This window comes from Lupinus angustifolius, unplaced genomic scaffold, assembly GCF_001865875.1.
Source record: "Lupinus angustifolius cultivar Tanjil unplaced genomic scaffold, LupAngTanjil_v1.0 Scaffold_517, whole genome shotgun sequence".
NCBI classification, from domain to species: domain Eukaryota; kingdom Viridiplantae; phylum Streptophyta; class Magnoliopsida; order Fabales; family Fabaceae; genus Lupinus; species Lupinus angustifolius.
Genome location: NW_017727876.1, coordinates 66,808 through 88,583, shown reverse-complemented (window position 1 = coordinate 88,583; position 21,776 = coordinate 66,808). Strand labels below are relative to the sequence as shown.

Here is a 21,776-nt window from a genome sequence, read left to right as displayed (position 1 = left end):
ATATAGGGGTTAGTCTCATCAAAAGAAACATGAACGAATTCTTGCATGGCTAATGTTCTCTTATTAAATATTCTAAAAGTCTTGCTTGTAAGAAAATAGCCAAGGAAATTTCCCTCATCAGCTTTTGCATCAAACTTACCTAAGTTATCCGTACTATTATTTAGCACAAAGCATTTACAACCAAACACATGCAAGTGAGAAATATTTAGTTTTCTACCTTAAATTGTTCATATGGGGTTTTCCTTAGAATTGGTCTTATTAAAACTCGATTAGACACATAGCATGTCATACTAACTCATCAGCCCAAAAATATTTTGAGAGATTAATTTCGTTCAACATAGTACGAGCTAGTTCCTCCAAAGACACATTCTTTCTCTGCACAATACTATTTTGTTGTAGTGTTCTAGGAGCAGAGAAATTGTAATGGTACCAAGATCATCAAAAAATTCCTCAAAATTAGCATTTTGAAATTCTCCCTCATGATCATTTCGTATAGCATCGCTTTTCAAAGATTAATCATTTGTTATTCTCTTAGCATATTTGTTACAGGCATTAAATGCCTCATTCTTGTGCACCAAGAACAGATTCCAAGTGTATCTTGAGAAATCGTCTACTATCATAATACCATAGTAGTGACCACCATATTCCACTGGATTAGGCCTTTCTCTATATAACAAAAATATAAGTTATGGGCTTGAGCTGATGTAAAGGGATAGAGGTAGAGGACTATATATTTATATGTTATGTAAACCTAATGTAACAAGGACAACAATATCCACAAACACAAATCTTTAATCTCTAATACATAGTGGTAGCCTCTCAAAAGTTGGTATCACATGGCTCTTAACCTTGGTTCAAAATTCGAGGTGGGGAAGTTCGATGGAACTAGTAATTTCAGATTGTGGCAAAGGAGGATTAAGGACATGTTGGTTCAACAAGGTCTATCAAAGGCATTGTATGAGAATAAACTAGATGATATGCATCAACTAGATTATGAAGAGTTGTAGGAGAAGGCTATGAGAACCATACGACTTTGTCTATTAGATGAAGTGATGTATTATGTTATGGATTTAACGTCACCAACAGAGGTATGTGAGACATTGGAGAAACAGTTCCTGTCTGAGTCTAATAAATATGTTGTATTTGAAATAGAGACTCTATGGCCTGAGCATGCAGGAGGATACTGATTTCCACCAACATCTCCAAAATTTTAATCAAGTGATCAATGACTTGCAGAAACTTAATGTGAAGGTTAATGATGAGGACAAAACAATAATATTACTATGTTATTTGCCAAATTCATATGAATACTTGGTGACAACATTGACCTATGGGAAAGACTCAATCAAACTGGATGAAATCACATATGTACTTTTGTCCCACAATCAAGGAAGGCATAATGCAGGAGAAGGGTTTCCAGGCGGTGATTTGTATGTGAAAGGGAGTCAAGCGCATGGGAGGAGATAATACATAAGAGGTTCTTCCAAAGAGGAAAGACCAAATTTCAGGAGTAGAATGCGAGTAGAGTGCTTTAAGTGCAAACATGCTAGGAATTACACAAATGATTATTCTAACGAATAGAGTCCATTAAGTCGCTAGGGAAAGATGGAGAATCTACATCTACAAATGTTGCATAGAAAGATGACTCTAGTTACAATAGTGAAGGTGATCTACTATCTATATCATCAAATCGTAGTGTAGATGAGTGGATACTTTGACACTGGTTTTTCCCACCACATGACGCCAAATAGAGAATGGTTCACCACATATAGGGCATGAAATTTTGATTTCGTGTATCTCGAAAATAATAAAGTGTGTGAAATTATTGGCATGGGAGAAGTCAAAATTATGTAGATGATGGCGTAGTGAAGACATTATGTGAGGTTAAGCAATACCATATTTGTAGAAGAATTTGATTTCTTTGAGAATATTGCAAGCTAAAGGATTTAGTATAGAGCTAATGGGGACATTGATACTCTTCGAGTATGTAAAGGTGCTCTGATAGTGATGAAGGGCAAGAAGACCATTAAGAACACTTATAAAATGTTAGTGAGTACAGTTATAGGTGAAGCTGTTGGAGTGGCTAAAGTGATTTCAATTCATTCAGACCTTGATGCTACAAAATTATGGCACATGTGTTTGGGTCATATTAGTGTATGTGGCATGACAAAACAATGCAATAGAGGATTGCTAATGTGAATCAGAAAATGGAAGCTAAATTTGTGTAAGCATTGTATGCTTAGGAAGCATACACAAGTTAGTTACAAGGCTAGCCAACATAGGACTCATGGCATTCGAGACTATGTCCAAATTGATTTGTGGGGACTCACTCAAGATTTATCTCTAGGAGGTTCTATGTATTTTGTTATTTTTGTTGATGACTTTTCTCGCAAGGTGTGGGTTATTTTCTGTAGCATAAGTCAGAAGTCTTTGTCAAGTTCAAGGTTTGGAAGGCAGAGGTAGAGAACCGAATGGTAGAAATATCAAATATCTGAGGTCAGGTAATGGTATAGAGTACAAAGACTCAAAGTTTCAGAAATTCTGTGAGGAAAAGGGCATTCAGAGGCACTTTTCAGTGAAGAAGACTCTTCATCAAAATGATGTTGTAGAGAGGATGAACATTACTCTTATAGAGATGGCAATATGTATGAGATTGTATACTGGAGTTTCTAAAGGATTTTGGGCAGAGATCCTTAGTATGGCATGTTATGTCATCAATAATATATCACCACGAGCTTCATTAGAGGGTAAAGTTGAAGATGAAGTATGTACAGGTAACCCAATCAGTTACAACAATTTGTGTATATTTGGTTGTCTTGCTTATGCACATGTACCTAGTGGTGAACGATCTAAATTTGATCCAAAGTCAAAGATGTGTATCCTCATTAGATATACCAAAGGTATGAAGGAGTTCAAGTTCTGGAATCCAGTTTCCAAAAAAGTGGTGTTGAGAAGAGATGCAGTATTTAAACAGTTAGTTTTGATAGAGGTGCCCAAGCCAAATGGAGAGACTTTGGGACCAAATATGATTTGAGTGAGCAATGAAACAGTTAAAGTGAATAAATGTTAGGAACCATGCACTAGTTCTAGTCAAGAATATGATGATTCTCAGACAAAAAGTTAAGATGTGTAGGAGTATCTACTTGCCAGAGACAAGGATAGACGTCGTCTTAAACCTCCATAGAGATATGGCTTCTTTTGCTCTACATATTAGTTCAGAAGATCCATTTAGCTTTATAGAGGCTATAAACAGCTAGGAGAAAGAACAGTGGATTAGTGCCATGATTGATGAGATGGAGTCTTTACACAAGAACTAAACTTGTCAGCTTGTCCTATTGCCCACAAACAAGCATGCATATGGGTACAAGTGGGTGTGCAAGAGGAAGCTAGCAATATTTGGAACAAAAAGGGAAAAGTTCAAGGTTCATCTTGTAGCGAAAGGGTATTAATAATAGAAGGGGAACAAATACAATGAGATTTACTCCTCAGTGGTGAGATGCACTTCTATCAGGGCAATACTTGCCTTAGTAGCCAGTCAGGATATGCACTAAGAACAGATAGATGTGAAAATTGTCTTTCTCCATGTTGGAGCTTGGTTACGAGCGTTGTCAGTATGATTGTTGTGTTTGTGTGAGATGCCTTGTTAATGGCTCTTTTATTTTTCTGCTACACTATGTTGATGATATTTTTATTACTGTTAATTATTTGAGTGATATCAATGAGTTGAAAGTCATGTTGGGAAAGGAGTTTGACATGAAAGATTTAGGATTAGTTTAGGAGTTGGATTTTGGAGGAGAATGAAGAAAAAATGGAAGGCATTGGAGCTGTGAAATACACTTGTGAGATGACTCTCAAGTCTTCCCTTTCCCTTCCTTCCACTCCAAAATCTAGCTACAAAACAAACTCTTAGGGGCTTTTACGAAGATTCTTGGGATGGAAATTCGCAGGGACAAGGGAGCTAGAAAACTATGGCTCTCTTAGGAAAGTTATGTTGAAAAGATCTTAGAGAGATTTGATATGAGCAATGCTAAAGTGGTGAGCACTCTATTGGCAAATCACTTCAATCTTTCCCTATACCAATGTCCAAAGACAAATGAAGAGAAGAAATACATGTTCCATATGCCAATGTAGTGGGCTTCTTGATGTATGTTATGGTTTGTATCAGACCGAACTTGGTACAAGCAGTTAGTTAAGTTTGTAAGTACATCTCAAAACCAGGGAAATAATATTGGCCAAGAGTTAAATATATTTTTAGATATTTGAAGGGACTACAGGTATAGGTATCATGTTTGACAGCCAACGAAGTAAACCTTCAGTTGTTGGTTAAGTTGATTCAGATTATTAGAAGACTTGGATGATAGAAGGTCCACAACAGTGTTTGTCTTCACCATTGGAGGTGGGTCAATTATGTAGAGATCATCAGTTTAGTTTGTTGTTGCTATGTCCACAATTAAAGTAGAATATATGGCAGTCAGTGAAGCTTCTGCGAAGCCATATGGCTTATAGGACTGGTAAATGAATTAGGCATTGAGCAAGGTAGAGTTCTGTTGCATTGTGACAGCCAGAGTGCTATCTTCTTGGCAAAGAAGCAGGTGTATCATGCTAGGACGAAGCATATTAATGTGAGTATTCACAAGAAGAAAGAGTCATTAGTTTGTAGGCATATACTATTGCAATAGGTTCACACTTCAGAAAATTCAACTAATATGTTAACCAAGTCGGTTACTGTAGACAAGTTCAAGAATTGTCTGAGTTTGCTAAAGATTCATTGATGCTAGACTGCTCTTAAGGACTCATTTGGTAGTGAAGATAAGAATATGATATGATATGATATGATATGATATGATATGATATGATAGAGAGCGAAATAGGATATAAGCAAGGTAAAATCTTATAATATCTTGTATTTGTAAAGCACCAACTAATGATGATATTAATGTAGTGGTAGTTGTGTGATAGTAGTGATGGAAGTGATGTTCGGGTGTGAGGGGATAAGGGGAAATGTATTATCCTATTAAGCTCATTTCTAAAATACCTTCCCATGAAAACTAGGGGAAATAATAGGATAGTCCCTAAGGCTAGCCCTATCCTAGCCTATTTACATGGCAAACTTTGGATTACAACATCATATGATAAATTATCATATTTTATCTTTCTTATCATGTATACCAAATAAATCCTAACTTCTGTTAAATTATAACTCCTATTAAATTTCTTAGATTGTAGCAACTTTAACATAATACTTTTTTCTGAATCAAAATCTTAAGTAATTCACGATCTAAATACATAGTATTAAATCATTGGAATTTGACCCCATTTTTTTGTACTACTAATGATATTATTTCACATTTTTGGATAAGGAGCTAATCTCTTTCTGGATGTGTGATTACTTCTCTCAACAAACATCACTTCAGAAATTGAATCTTTGACCTTTTAATCATCTTAGGAATCTAATCAAACCTTATATCACAGAACCAACAACATATTCTTTGACCCCATTTGAAAGCTAATATAAATTCTCTTTTACCAAATAGCAATCGAGTTGTTTATTTTAGAACTTAATTTTTTATATCAGTTTATTTTGGAATTATCTAGTGCATTATTTTTTCGTTAAATCTATTACTGTATTTGAATCATGTTGATGTTTTCTTTAGAAAAAGAAAATAATAGAAAGATAGAAAGTTTGATTCACTTACACTCATTGCAATTTGCAAAGGATGGTTACATAACTTCCATTGTGAAATTCCATAATTTTTAACTACCCTCATTTTTCTGTATACTACGGGCATCAACAAAAGCTGTTAAAACAAAAGGATGCTGTATTGACTTCTACGGTTTCTATGCCCATATATAATATATGTACCCAAAATACATAATAAACGCAGTTAAAACCCAAAAAAAACTATGGTTCATCATGCCCAAGCAGAACATGGTTCACATGGCAACTTCTGATTCAGGCACGTAACTTAGCCTGTCTTCCCATACCAACTTGGATACAACCTCATCTTGCTCGGGAACATGTTCCTGCTTCCACACAAAAAAATTAAATGATTATTAGCTCTACAATTTGCCCACTTGATTTACCAACTTGTATTAAGTATTAATATAATATTAATGTCTAATAGTATCTTAAGTATGATTTGCTCAAAGAAAGGGATCATCTTTTTTGAACCAATATAAACCATGCACGTTTTTTATATTCATAAAGTGAAGAGCAATGTATACACACCTCTAGCTCCCTAACCAAGTGTTTGGCTGTGGAAGCTGACACGATTATGCGACGTGCCTTAGGGGAGATAAAGCCTTCATCAACGGCCTTATCAATGAAAGATAATAAGGAATTGTAAAATCCATCCACATTCAACAGGCCCACCTGCACCACAAAAAATTGACAACAAAACAATGTTACAATGATAAGAGGGTAATATATATATATATATATATATATATATATATACTCTTTGTGTAAAAATTTATACATTAGTATATTATTCATCATTCATTTGTATTATTTTTTTTTCAAAAAATCAATAATAAGTAAAGATGAATAATGAATGAGTAGTGACAATATATCCGACTCATATGTTGTTAGTATATACATTTTTTCCTCTAAAAATAATAGCTAGAACCTACATAAATATGTTATACAATTTTAAGCACTCTTACATTGACCAACAACTTTATTTGTATAGTGTTCTTTGTTCCTCATTAATTTTATAATATTGATTATGACATCTTTCTCCCGTTCAAACGGAGAACCATCAAATAATGTAACGTGACAACGATTAACTAAACAAAATCTGAGACTATCTTCTCATGTGAGTATGTGAATTAAATAGCCAACTTGGACTATTGGGCTTCTAGGTGCTGTACCAAGCTTGATGAAACATTTTATTCAACGAGACGTATAAAGTTAACTAGGCTAATTGATCAAAAACAAGACGTATCTAAGTAACATGACAACTAATGATCCAGAGAACGATATTAAAACATGGAGTATGGTGACAATAAATGAAATTCGTATAAGACATGGAAGAAAACTTGCTGACGGCATGTGCTGTCAGAAACATATTAAAGGCCAAAAATTAATACATGGAATTTGACTTGATGATATTTTTAATATATATATTACTGAAATTTGATTCTAGAGAATTCGTGAGAGGCAAGTGACGCTTTTTGCTTTAATTTTAAAGACACTTTGGCTTCTAATAATTATTGAATTTATTCCATTCCCACTTTTCAGGCATCTCTCTCTACATTACTTATTTTTATAGATTTTATATTATGTTGGCTACAGTTGCATGATAATAATTTTGTTCAACCAACTTTGTAACTAACGTTAGGATCTCCCTTAATTGCCTATCACAATAGAGAATTAAGGTATTTTTTTATTGGTAGTGATTAGTGAAGTAATCTCTTTCGAATGTAATGTCATTCTCATAAATTGAATTTTTCACATTTTGCCTATTATGATATTTATAGTAGTATTTGAGTCTTACACCACTAAATAAATACTTCATGGGAAGAAAATTATGGTATCTAATTTGTCTAAGATTAAAAATAATTAATAGTTCTTAATTACCGGCTTGCTGTGGATCCCAAGCTGAGCCCATGTAATGATTTCCAGCAATTCTTCAAGGGTTCCATATCCACCTAATGTTTGAAAATAATGTGTAAAGTTAAAATCCATGATCATTATTATCCTTCATATCATCACAGCTTCTCACAGTGTGTGAATGTACCTTTGTATTTTATGTATCTTTGTATTTTTTGTGCAATATAATAAAATTAACTTTTGCCGATGAAAAAATGAAATTAAAATCCATACCGGGAAGGGCAATGAAGGCATCAGCATGACGAGCCATCTCAGCTTTCCTTTGGTGCATATCAGATACGGCTCTCACTTCACCAATTGGATCACCAGTTATCTGCAATTGAAAATGTATACTTAGTGATAATTGATTCTTCATTCAATTGGTTATGTCCTCACTTCAACATAATAGCAAGGGAGTGTTAGCAACACACTTTCTCATTGGATCACATCTCATTATCTCTCATTTTTAAATCATATTTTGAAAAGAGTATAATGTTATGGTCCAATAAAAGAGTGTGTTAGAATAAGTATAATGTATGGTCCAATAAAAGCAAGTAAATGGTGTGATTTACCTCTTTTGTCATGAGACTTCTTGGGATAACCCTGCACAAGGAAGACCATGATGCACATCAGAACCAAAATCACAAGAGCAAAAAGGTTTCAGTCAAAAGGTCAAACATAGAATAATACAAAGGATAATGACTTCAATAGAATAGCCAAAGACCAATTTGATCCCTTATAATGGTAAAAGAACAGCTTTAAACTTAAGACAATTTATACGCTACCCAATAGTTAGTAATTAAGTAGTTCACTGGACCTATTTAGTTTAAAATATTTATTATAGAATCACCATTTAACAAAGTGCCCAAAACTAACTCGGGGCTATCATATCACTACCCTAAAACAAATGTGAAACAAGGATCCGTGATAGATAAATAAATAAAAATTAAGCATGTTTTCGAAGTGCACGTAAGGTGTAAGGAAAAGGCAACGGTGGCTCCAGTTTCTGAGCGAAATCTTTGTACTGTACCTTTCTGTAAAAAACCCAAAAGGCATTCCACTTTATCCAATGGAACAAAGCTGCTCAAAAAGCTCCTAACCATAAGTAAAGGTCACAAACTTTACTTTCAAATTTTTTTTGTCATTTTCAACTTGAGAATGGAGTACATAACCGGATTAATTCCATTACATAGTGAACTTATATTTTATTTATCTATATTCAATATGTTTCCTCTACATTCGGAATGTGTGTGATCAAGAAAGAAAACACACACGCAGAAATGTCCCACGTTGCCAGCATTTGATCCAATGATGTCAAATATTAAACTCATTCCTTAGGAAACAGGGAAACACGCATGGGCCAGTAGGCAACACTGAAGGATACAACCCACATCATAGCAAATCATCAAAATGATTAAGTTCGTTTATCATCCATAGGAACACAAATAAATATAGTGAAGTTAACAGAGAATTTCTCACATATTCCACACTAATCTCATTATATTTAAAAGTTTCTTATTTCGTCATGTGAAACGTTACCACTAGAATACTTCACAAGTACACGCTTCAAAATATAAAATATCTTTATAAGTCAATAAAATTTCTTTTACTTTAAATTAAAAACATAAAAAAAATAACAAGTACAAAGAAAGAGATTGAGAGAGAGAGAGAACAAACCCTAGAACATGGCGTCCACCATCATGAACGGCCTGAGAAACGAGACCCATCAATCCCACGCTACCTCCTCCATAGACCAAATCAATCCTTCTCTCAACCTTCAAAATCATTGAAAACCAAACCAATTGGACGCGTGTTACAACACTCATCATGAAAACAAACCAACTCAACTATTCATACACAGCAAAAATAATAAATTTATAACATATTTATTACTAGCTTATTATATTCATATTTTATATTATATTGATTTATTAATGGGGTATGGTCAAGGCCAAAGTGGGAAAAATAATTATCTTAAGTGGAAATAACCCTCGACCATGGGGAAAATCATAGGTTCTTAGTCATTGAAGCTTGTGGGGAATGCAAAAGGCTAAGAACATGCTTCATAGTGTAATGATACCTATGTTGCACGTTTAGTTTCTAGAAACTTGAAAAGAACACAAGCCATTTGTTTCTTTTATTTTATTTTTCAGGATAGTTATTATTTGTATTTAATTAAAAAATTAGCATGTTATAAGCAAATAAGAGATCATGCAAGAGGTCTGTTCAACTGACAGGCAGGTTCCAGCTAGCATTAATCTCTCTTTCATGCCAAACCTAAACTATTTTCTCAGTCCTCAACAATTATAGCTAGTTTTCAGGGTTAAGATTCTTTATTTGATTAAAAATATTGAAAAAATAAATTAAAAGAGGAAGGAATAATTATCACCCATTTCATCACAAGAATGAGGTTGAACGCTATCAAGAAAGAGAAAAATAACTCTTAAATTACAGATTGATAAATCTAAATGAATGGTAGAAGTCACAAGGAGGGGAAATAGGAGAAAATTTTAACTGAAAAAGGACCCTCTCAGGAGGAAAGAAAAGGTACGTTATACATGTTACTATAATAGCTAATAGAAAGAAGGAACAAGGAACCATGTGGAGATTAAACCCAGGTATAAAATAGATGAAAATAAAAGAAATAGAGAAAGCAAAAAATACAAAAATAAAAAACCCAGTTCATGTAATTTTTAAAAAAAATAAGAATTTGACATCTTTAGAAGGAAATTGGCTTTAGAAAGTGATACTGTTATATAACGCAGAAAAAAAAAAGAAAAAAAATCAACAAGAGACGAAACATTACCAGTTCCCTGGCTAGTTCTATGGCAGCTTCTTGGTAACTAGCTTTGTTTCCTGAACTGCTCCCACAGTACACACAAATTCTCTTGAACCTTGATTTAGTCTCTTCCATTGCTATACGATTTGATCACAACAGAGGGGTTGGAGAAATTAAAGAGGCTGAGAAAGAGAAAGATAGAGAAAAATGTGTGACTATTTTGTTAATGCGTTGAGGCATATGTGTATATATAACCAATTCCCAACGGTCCCACATCTTAAGCCTACGGCCAATTATAATTTTTTAAATCACAAAACCCATTTCTTTTTGGCCTTTTCCAAATTAAGGATTTGATTGTTGTGTAATTTACCTTAAAACCAATGTTACAAAACTTAGATTGGGCAGGCCGTTTCAACCGGGTGTTATTAAACTCCTACCGGTCAATGATTTGGTCAGGAGTTAATGAATCGCTGATTTAATCAGTGGGTTAATGGTTAGACCGGTTAAATTGATTTGCATTAAAAATTATAAAAAAATTATAATATTAGGTAACAATATTTAATAATCGTATACTCAAAATTTAAAAACATTATCATATATAATTAAACAATAAAAAAGAACATTTTACTACTATAAAATGATACAAGTAAGTTGATAAGAACATCAAACAACATATGAAGTATGTTTTATCTACAACAACAACATACAATAAGTTTAAAATTTAATTAAACAAATAAGATTTTGTTGTAATGTAAACTAACAAATGACAAATATAACTATAAATAAGTTAAAAATACTTGTTTTTCATTGAAAACCAACATTGATTTGGTTGTTTTTTTAAAAAAATATTTTTTTGGTTGACACGGCCGGTCCAACCAATCCGACCACCCGCGTCACTAGTTTTAGGCTTAAACTGACCGAGTCAACCTAATTTAATGCAAAACCGGTTAGATGAGAGGCTCAGACCGGTTATATGTCCGGTTCACAGTTGAACCGGTCGGACCGGCCGGTTCGAGCCGAATTTTATAACACTGATTTCAACTGATTCATTCCTAAATTGGATGTCTAATTGAGTTTTTCATCTTACCAATTCTACATCAAAATTAGATTGATTTGGTCGGTTTAAGTCTAAAATTGATGACTCGGATGATCGGGTTAGTTAGACCGACCTAGTAATTCAAAAAATATTTTTTAAAAGACAACAAAAAACAATGTCACTTCGAGATAAATAAAAATCAAATATTTTAAATTTATTTGTAATTATATTTGTCATTTGTTAACTTATGTTATATCAAAACTTTTATTCTTTAATTAAATTTTAACTTATATTGCGTTTTTGTTGCTATTTAAATATAGCTCATATGTTGTTTGACTGTTTTTCAACTTATTTCTAACACTTTTTAATAAAAAAATCTTCATTATTGATTATTTAATTAGCTATTGTAATATTTTAAATTTTGAAGAGTTATTAAATAATGTTAATAATATTATCAATTCTTTCAAATTTTTAAGATAAATTGAGTTTTTTTATTGACAAAATATAATTTTATTATACGAACAAAAGTACAAATGTACAAGGATGTTGTAGATAGAGAAGTGTCAACTTCAAGTTATTTAAAGAAGCACAATCAAGACAATTAGAAGAGACATTGTGTAGGTTTAGCGCCCAATCAGAATAGGTTATTGTGGGCTTTTTCCTCTTTCTGTTGATCTACAACCGGGATTTCACCTTCATAGATTCTATGATTTGTTGCAGAAATGGTTTGATTGAGTTCATGACACCATCATGTCTAGCCAATCATCAGGTTCACTTCTCAAGTTATTTCGATGGAATTGAGTTTAACACAGTTATATCATAATTTCCCTAATTCAAAGCAATGCAACCTTTCACCCGGTTGACACTGCAGATCAAAATTATTTTTAAGTCTAGCCAGCGATCAGAATGGTCAGACTGTCCAATTCGATCCTTACAATATTACATTATATAATAAAAATTAAATCACTTACCTATAAGTACCATAAAAAATGTCGATAATGTATACCTATAATAACAACTTATGGGTAAATATGGATACCAACATAATTATAAATCTATTGTTTTGATTAAATATTATATATATTATAATTTTTTATTACTTTAAGATTATATATTATTTATGTTGATATTGTTTAATAATAAATTTTAGTGATCAAATTATAATGATAAATTTATCATATACATATATATGTTATTATCATGTAATAATTATTTTATTTATATATGTATATATATTAATTATTATGAAATTTAAAAATATATAATTAAACTTGAAAACTATATGCAAAAGACATGTGTAGACATGAGAAAGCACTATTCCCACAATCCCACCCATTGGGATGCCTATTCATAATATGGATCAAATATGGCGGAAAAAGCTATGTGATATTATTAGTATGGATTATTATTATGTAAATATATATAAAATGGAATTTTTTTACAATGGATCCCATTAATATTAGGAATATATTATATTATTATCATAATTATATTGTTATTCAAGTGTAGTTTTTTTGGAGGTAACTGAAATATCTTTTATTTCTGGGCAAATAATGTTATTATAGAGATCAAGTAAATGCGTAATCAAAACGGCAGGAAAGTGGTATCTCGTTTGTCCATGAGATGATATTTTATACAAAATATGAAGTTTAATTGGCATTTCATTGAAATAAGTTTTGAAGTTTATTATATACACATACATTTTAAAATATATTAAGTTTAATGACATTAAATTTTAAAATTTATTAATGACTTTAAAGACAATGTTTTAAAATTATTATATTTCATACTATAAAATATTGGAATATTATTTTTAAATTCCATCTATTTATTACAATAGATAATTAAATATTTTAGCTAAATTTCAAATAAAATATTATTAAATATACTTTTCAATATTATTATTAAATTACGACAATTATTGACATTGTAATAATATCATACTATTATAACTTATGGTACTATAAATAGTAATATGTGAATCTATTTAACTGGACGTGACCATGCACTTATAAGGTATAGATGCTTTTGGAAAGACTTTAGATTGTTATGAAAATCAAAATTTATTTTTACTGAAAACATTTCACTAAAATATGGCAAGTAAAAAAAATACGTTTTGTAAGCATAAATATCGCACTCCACGTAAATCTCTTTTCGCTAAAGTAACTTCTAATCTAACGCATACTACCAACAAGGTACTGGTCTAGTTGTATAAAGTTTCAATGAATCCTCAAGGTTGATAGTTCGTTCCTAGTAGCAAGATTTGTTAGGATAAGCACCATTATCCCAAAATGATTAGTTCCTTACCCCAAAAAAATAAAATCACTTGGTAGTACCAAAATAAAAATCTAACGCATATTTGTACATCTTCGCTACCAAAAAGAAATTTTATTATTATGACTTTAATTTGGAATAATTTTCTTCACAAAGTTTTCACATCTTTTTTGGACGGTGTAGTATAAATAAGTAAAACTCAACAAATTAACCAAAAAGAGCATGAACCGTTTCTTAGTAAAAACTCACTTTTTTTCCAAAAAATCATGTCCATTATTAATATCAAAAGATGCATATTAGCCAAAATAATTTCATTTTAAAGGAAAACAACTTTCAAATTACTACATTACACAAAAATACACAAGTTTCATAAGCCAGATACAAAATCCAAATCCAACATATACCAAGGTTGTACAAAATTAATAAGGGTTACAATACCTTAGTGTTACCAACGTTCTCTACAAACCAACGGAAGGGTGTGAACCTTTATTTGAAATGTCATAAAATACAAGAGGGGGTTCCATTGAGTTTTAAAAAAAATTAATTAGTTTAAGACCCTTCAAGCTGAGCAAAGAAATTAGATGACTTGAATAGAAATTCTTCAGTGGATTTGTTTGATGTATCACAGAGAGAAAATGATTTAGACAACGGGTTTTTGAAGTGGAAGTGTTACATTAAGATTATCCATTTATTAGTCACAATTTATTTAAATAAATGTAAGATAAGAGATTGAGAGAGATACAAATTTTACCCTGAAAGCGTGGATGGTAAGTGTTGTACTAATTAGATGGAACTTTTTTTGAAAGCTAGAATATATTTCTATTTGCACTTAATTACTTAATGTTTTTGTACGGTTTTGACTAGTGTCACTATCTCCAACAATAAAACAATAACGCTTAAACTTGTCATTTAACAACACTTTCTAGTATTGTTAATGTGAATGCAATAGAGCATAATGTGAAGTGTTATAGAAAGTAGACATTTAACAGTGCTCACTGAAGCGAGAAGTGTTAAATGTTTACTTTCTAAATAAGGCAACATCTCTATCACACATTCTATCAAACACATGACAAACATATCTAAATCCACCACATTTACAATAAATTTGACAATAAAAACATCATTCTAAAAGCTCAATTCATAAATCATTGCATAAACTTGTTTCCCTTAGTTAAAATTCATTAACCCATACATCATATGCATTTAGTTACTTTGATCACATGCTATATTTGTTATATGCCTTTTTTCCAATATTTATATTATGAGTAATTCCATGCAGTCAATAAAGTTCATTCATTAGATGTCTTACTTTCTATTTTTTTTTTGTATTTTGGTATATATATATATATATATATCTACTTGCTTAGATGATCCATCCAGTGATGTTGGGGGGATTCCACTTTATACCATGTCCCTAGGTATTGGGTGGTGATCGGTAGACTAACAGAGGGCCATATCACCTTACCACAATGATTCATGGAGACTGAGAGTCTTCATTCACCCATTCGGTGTGTGTAGGCCGATGAAATTAGAGTCACTTTCTACTGCAGATTCCCCTTGAGTTTTGCACTTCATGAGAGGCATAGATGTCTTCCTTCGTTTCTTCTCAACTAGTTACTTTAGGTTCTTAGTCTCTTGAGAGGTTGAGTAAGGATTATCGATTTAGACTTAGACTAGGGCGACGAGGCACAATCTACACATATGGTGAGCACTAGCATAGATGATCCAATATGCTCGACAACACTTTAAATAAAAATCTCATAAGCAAGCAATCTAGATGAACAGGATGCAATGCCATACATCACCTTCAGAATCTCAGCAGGCAAATTCACCATGGTTCCTTCTTTAACAGTATACATGAGCTTCAAGTCATTACCCGTTGGTTGAGCATGGTTAGTGTTTCGCTGAACCAACACATAAGCAATAAGTTAATAGAGAAGCCTGCTCTCAACAGTCATAGATCCAACCTTGGTCAGCTTACCTTCTACATGGTTGTATGGTATTCTCAGGCATGATTTTTATCTTTCAGTTTAATCATACGAGTTCCACAACTCGTTGATGTAGTCACCTAGAGGAGAACCATCACTAGCTAGGCCTCCAACTTCAAGAAATAACTCATCATCCAATATGATCAATTTTCCCTTAACAACACTAACATTCTTCCAATCTTTGTATTGAAAGTTGCTATAGAATTGCCGAAATAGAGAGGGGAAGACATTACCATTTAATTCCAGAAATGTATTAGCCCTTTGAGCCTCTAATTCCAGTGGGAATTGAAAGTCTTGCTCCACTATCCATGCCATATTTGCATACCAAATATACGTTTGTTTTCGGCCGACGAACTTAGCTAATCTTTCAGCTTGTAGAGCTCAAGAGTAGTAGTAGAGATCATTCAAAATGAAGTGTCTGCCACCTTGAGCAGAGATTGAATTGCCAATCTCCACATTTCTCATATGCCCAAAATGGCGAAGAGAACAATTAATCCCAACAGTGATTTTTACTCTCATTTTCCTTCCTTCACTCATAATTGCAACTTAATAGATGGGTAATCGATTACCTTAATTGATTGAGCAGGTCGGGGTTAGGGTTTCTAAAGATGGAAAATTCTAGGTTTTGAGATTTTGATGGGAAATTGATGAAATATGAGGGCGAGTAGATGAAAATAGGTAATGAGGTTCTTAATTTGCCATTAATTACAGAAGATTTAAGGTTAGGGAATATTTCTAGAGAAAGATGAAGTTCTAGGGTTTTGAAATTCTTATTTAATCACTATCATGGGAACCGTACTTAATCGATTAAGTGTAGTGTCAATCGATTAATAAATTGAATTTTTTTGCCCAGATAATCGATTAAGGGTCAGTTTAATCGATTAACAGAATTAAAAATTGTTCCCAGGTAATTGATAAAGGATTGTTTAATCGATTAAATACTTCAAAATAGGCCTAGTTAATCAATTAACTAAGGTAATAATTGATTAATCACAATTCTTTCACAACAACTCTACGCATTTCAAGCTTTGCTTAGGGAATGATAAGATCTTACCAGACAAAACTTACATTATGTAATGATCAATCACATACAAGGATATTTAATCAAATAAAAACACATATAAGCCATTATGGCGTGCATTTAAGCAAACAAGATATGCATTTGATTAAAGATTAAAATGATTCATTGAATTTTAAAACAAACTTAGATACAACTAACAAATGTATTATTTATCAAGAATTCCTAGTTCTCTTCCTAATAAAAATAAAGTATCTCTAGGAGGAGGTTTAGTGAAAATATGTGCTAGTTATTTTGAAGTTTCAACAAATTCAGTCAAACAATCACCTTTTTGAACATGATCTCTTAAGAAATGATACCTTATTTCTATATGTTTGGTGCGATAATTCGAAACATGATTCTTATACAAATTTGTGGCACTAGTATTATCACATTTAACTGGCAGTAATGTATTCCACTTTAGTGGTTGAAAGCGCAACATATGCTTACTTTTTACTATGTCATGAAACTAGTGTGCTACCTAATAGGTGACAAGTATCACTAGTACTTGTCCTATACATCCTACATCTAGCAAAATCGGTATTGAAATAACCTATTAAGATCAATCATGCATCCTTAGGTTACCATAATCTCATGCTTAAAGTTTCTTTCAATTATTTCATAATTCTTTTAGTAGCAGCGGGATGTGATTCTTTATGATTAACTTCATATCTTGAACACATGCACATGCTAAACATAATATTGGGTCTACTTGAACTTAAGTAAAGTAATGATCCTATCATACCATGATATTTAGTTACCTGAATAGAGTTGCTTTTGTCATCCTTAACAAGATAGCATGAAGTAGCCATAGGTGTGGAAACATCCTTTGCTTTTTCCATGTCAAATCTTTTTAATAGCTCCTTGCAATACTTTATTTGATGAACAAATATACCACTATCCATTTGCTTAATTTATAGCCCAAGAAAGAAAGTGAGTTCTCCCATCATAAACATTTAAAATTCTCCTTTCATCAAATCATAAAAATTCTAACACAAAACATCACTAGTAGCACCAAATATAATATTATCAACATATATTTGAACTAACAATATGTTTTTTTTTCCTTCTGGTTTTAGTATAAAAAGTGTGGTATCAACCTTACCCCTTGCAAATCCCTTCTCTAAAAGGAAATAACTTAGCCTATCATACCAAGCTCTAGGAGCTTGCTTTAATCCATATAAGGTATTTTCAACTTAAAAACAAGATTAGGAAATTAGTAGTTTTCAAAAACGGAAGATTGTTCAACATATACCTCTTCTTGAATAAAGTCATTCAAGAATAAATTTTTTACATCCATTTGACAAACTTTGAAGTGCATGATAGAAGCAAAGGCTAAAAGCATTCTAATAGCCTGCAATCTTGCTACGAGAGCATAAGTCTCATCATAATCAATACTTTCTTCTTGATTGTAACCTTTAGCTACCAATATAGCTTTGTTTCGAATAATCAAGCTGTACTCATCAAGTTTATTTCTAAATATCCATTTTGTGCCTATTATAGGATGATCACTTGGTCTAGGGACTAAATCCCACACTTTGTTTCTTTCGAATTGGTTTAGCCCTTCTTTCATAGCTAGTGACCAATGCTCATCCTCAATAGTCTCATCAATATTCTTAGGATCAATTTGAGAAACAAATGCAAAGAAATTACAAATATGGCGCAAATAATTTTGGGTTACCACTCCCTTAGAAATGTCACTTATAACGTTATCAATAGGGTGGTCTTTCTTTGTCTTCCAAGATTGTGGCATCCTTGCATGTTCTTGACATGAATCTTGATTTTCTTGCATGACTTTCTCAGATTCTTGATCTTTCAAGTATGCATCCTCAAGAGTACTTACGAGATCATCAACCATATCTTTATCCTCTTTTGTAGAAGAGTCATCAAATACAATATGTATAGACTCTTCTACATCATTGTTCTTCTCTTAAAGACTCTATAAGCTTTGCTATGATTAAAATACTCAAGAAATATTTCTAAATCATTATTTGAATCAAATTTACTTAAAATTTCTTTTCCATTATTCAAAATGAAGCATTTACATCTAAAAGCATGAAAATAAGGAATATTCGGTTTTTGGCCTTTAAAAAGGTCATAGGGGGTTTTCTTAAGAATAGGCATCAAAAGTGTTCTAATCATAACATAACAAGCAGTATGAACCACATCCACCCAAAAGTACTTCGACACTTTCCTCTCATTCAACATGGTTCTAGCCAACTCCTCAAAAACTATATTTTTCCTTTCAACAACTCTAGTTTGTTTAGGAGTTCTCGGAGTGGAATATTGGTATTCAATACCATATTTTGAGAAAAACTTATCGTATTTGTGGTTTTCAAATTCACCACAATAGTCATAATTTTATGATTCATTTGGTTTTGGATTAGCTTGACATGCCTCTTAAAAGTTTTAAATGTATGGTAACTTTCATCAAAACTCATTATTTGAGATGGTCCAAACAAGTCCTTATGACGTAACTCTAATGACCTTGTTGTGGATACCATGTTTTTAGAAGAGAAAGAAAGTTTGACATGTTTGTATTTTCGGTAAGAATCACAAGTTTCTTTCCGTTTTAAACTTGAGTTTAGGTAGGCCAATTACTAAGTCCTTTGTAGCAAACTTGTGTAGTCCACCTATGCTAAATCCAAATATCATTCTCTTTTCAAATTAGACATTTTGAAAATAAGGAGGAGATATCATCCAAATCAACCACATATATGTTATTTGTCCTACGACCAATAAATTTAACATTATCACCATTGTCACTTTTAATAATACAACACTTGGAGTCAAAGATTATCTTATTATCTTTGTCTTATAATTGGCTAATGCTTATAAGATTGTACTCCAAGCCTTCCACATAGAGCATATTTGCAATGATAGTTTGTGAAGCATTACCAATCTTACCAACTCCAAGTATCTTGCATTGATTCTTATTGCCATGTGTGACATCACCCTTTTCGTAGGTAAAAGCTCAATAAACTAGGACTTATCACCCATCATGTGCCTAGAACACTCATTTTCCAAATACCATTAATGTCCAAATGTCCTGAGGCACACCTACAAAACAATGTTCACTTGCTTGTTTTAGGTACCCAAATAGTTTTGGGTCCCTTGATGTAAGTTTTCTTGGGATCTTGTCCCTTTTCAATCAAAATATATTGTCCTTTGGGTACACCATGCAATCTAATATGACAAGAATTAGAAGCATGGCCATACACACCATAACAGAAACATGCAGGAGACTTATGGTATGAAATTTTCAAAAAAATCAGCATGTTCCTTGTATGATATATTTTTAGTAGGTGTAAATCCCAAAATGGATCTATTACCAACATTTATTTGTTGTGAAAGCAAGTTATCTAACTTATGACTTACCTTAGAGAAATTAGTAACTTTTTCTTTTAAGCATGCATTCTCTTTTTCTAAAAGTGGACATTTTTCAAAAGAGGGTGTCATAGTCAATTTAGAAGCACAATCACATGTAGAGTTAGCATAAATGAAATCTAATATTTCATTCTGGAGCTGAAGTTCATCAATAAATTTCCGAAATTCTAAAATTTTCTTTTTATGTACCAATATTACGCTTTTTCTATCGGTATTGATTTTTGCTAACTATTTAAGGTCTTCATATAGTTCAACGTAAGTACCATATAAAACATCATAAGTGCGAGAATCATCAAAGTTATAATCGAAATCAGAAATACTAACCTCACTCGAGTTGCCTTGCTTGCTTGTTTCATAAGAATCATGATTTTGAGTCATAAGACATAATTTGGCCGGTTATTCATCATTTGAGGTGTTTGAAGGGGCTTCTTCTTCGGGTACATTACAAATGATATAGGTTTTAGTAGCCTTCATGTCCCTTGATTCTTCCTTGTCATTCTAACCCTCTTGGTTCTTTTTGTTGGAACCTTCTAAATGCTCCTTTCTTCTTTATTGACAAGGAGAACCATGGTTTCTTCGTCAATATTAGAGGAATTAGAGTCTTCATCATAAGGTGTCTTCTCTTGAATTTTTGCATGCGATGTTGTAGCCTTGAGGGAGATGCCTTTCTTTTCTTGTATGATTCTTCATGTTATGTCAAGTGGCCTAGCTCCATCTTATGTTCTTGAAGCTTTCCAAAAAGTGTTGTGGGTGACATTGAATCCAAGTCCTTGGATTCCACAATAGTTGTCACCTTTGGTTGTCATGTCCTATCAAGATATCTTTAAACTTTGTTAGTCAATTCACTATTAGCAAATACTTTATCTAATGCAACAAGATGATTAACAATATGAGTAAATTGTTTTATTTCATTTATTGATTCATTAGGAAACATGGGAAACAATTAATATTCAAGAGTTAAAGTATTCAATCTTGCATGTTTGACTTCACTAGTGCCTTCATGGATTACTTTTAAAGTATCCCATATTTCTTCGACACGTTTTCATTGTGAAACTCTAAAGAACTCATCATAGGAAAGTGCAGAAGTAATAATATTTTTATCCTTCAAGTTATGCTGCAGTTTTCTCTTTTCCTCATCAGTTCAAAGACTCTATGGATTTTCTTTAGTTTCACCTTCAACCCAATGTAGTGGAATGTGAGGTCCATTTTGTACGGCTTCCCAAAGATCTATACATATGGCCTCAATGAAGATCATCATTCTGACTTTCAAGTAGGCACAGTCCTCTCCACTAAAGACGGGAGGGCGATTGATAGAGGATCCTTCACCATCGAAAGGATTTGTAAAGCACATTGTGTATATCTCGAGGATCTCACGAATTAGCGATTCAACTAGTATGTTCAAACTAGCTCAAATGCCACTTGTTGGTTAACGGGGGGGGGAATAGGTGGTTCAAATTACAATTGAAATCTATTTGAAATGCAAAATATATTCTCAAAAACTACTAGTCTTAATTGATTAAATGAAGAGTATCAATTAAAACAGAACTAATCAATTAATCTAATAGTTTTCTTGAAAATATTTTGGTTCTTAATGCAACAAGAAAGCAGTGATTATACTAAATTAATATGCTCTTAAAATAATTACAGAAAGTGATTAACAG

The 21,776-nt window shown here is 32.4% G+C and overlaps 1 protein-coding gene across 1 annotated transcript; it reads right to left on the bottom strand.

Annotated features, from left to right (window-relative positions):
- Positions 1-5,673: 5,673 nt before the first annotated feature.
- On the bottom strand, positions 5,674-10,597 carry LOC109341597 (cytokinin riboside 5'-monophosphate phosphoribohydrolase LOG7-like). The gene is made up of 7 exons (XM_019579536.1): positions 10,401-10,597; positions 9,272-9,369; positions 8,167-8,197; positions 7,829-7,928; positions 7,583-7,653; positions 6,230-6,373; positions 5,674-6,024 (listed from the first exon to the last, which is right to left on the bottom strand). Exons 1-7 carry the CDS (start codon positions 10,506-10,508, stop codon positions 5,935-5,937), a joined length of 642 nt encoding a protein of 213 aa, XP_019435081.1. The 5' UTR covers positions 10,509-10,597; the 3' UTR covers positions 5,674-5,934.
- Positions 10,598-21,776: the final 11,179 nt, after the last annotated feature.

What these genes read in the sequence shown, in the direction of transcription:
- LOC109341597 (XM_019579536.1), bottom strand. Translation starts at nt 10,508, where the DNA reads ATGGAAGAGACTAAATCAAGGTTCAAGAGAATTTGTGTGTACTGTGGG. An exon ending in TTGGGATCCACAGCAAGCCG is followed by an intron (nt 6,374 to 7,582) that starts GTAATTAAGAAC and finishes TTTGTGGTGCAG; the next exon opens with GTGGGCCTGTTGAATGTGGA. An exon ending in ACTTGGTTAGGGAGCTAGAG is followed by an intron (nt 6,025 to 6,229) that starts GTGTGTATACAT and finishes GTGTGGAAGCAG; the next exon opens with GAACATGTTCCCGAGCAAGA.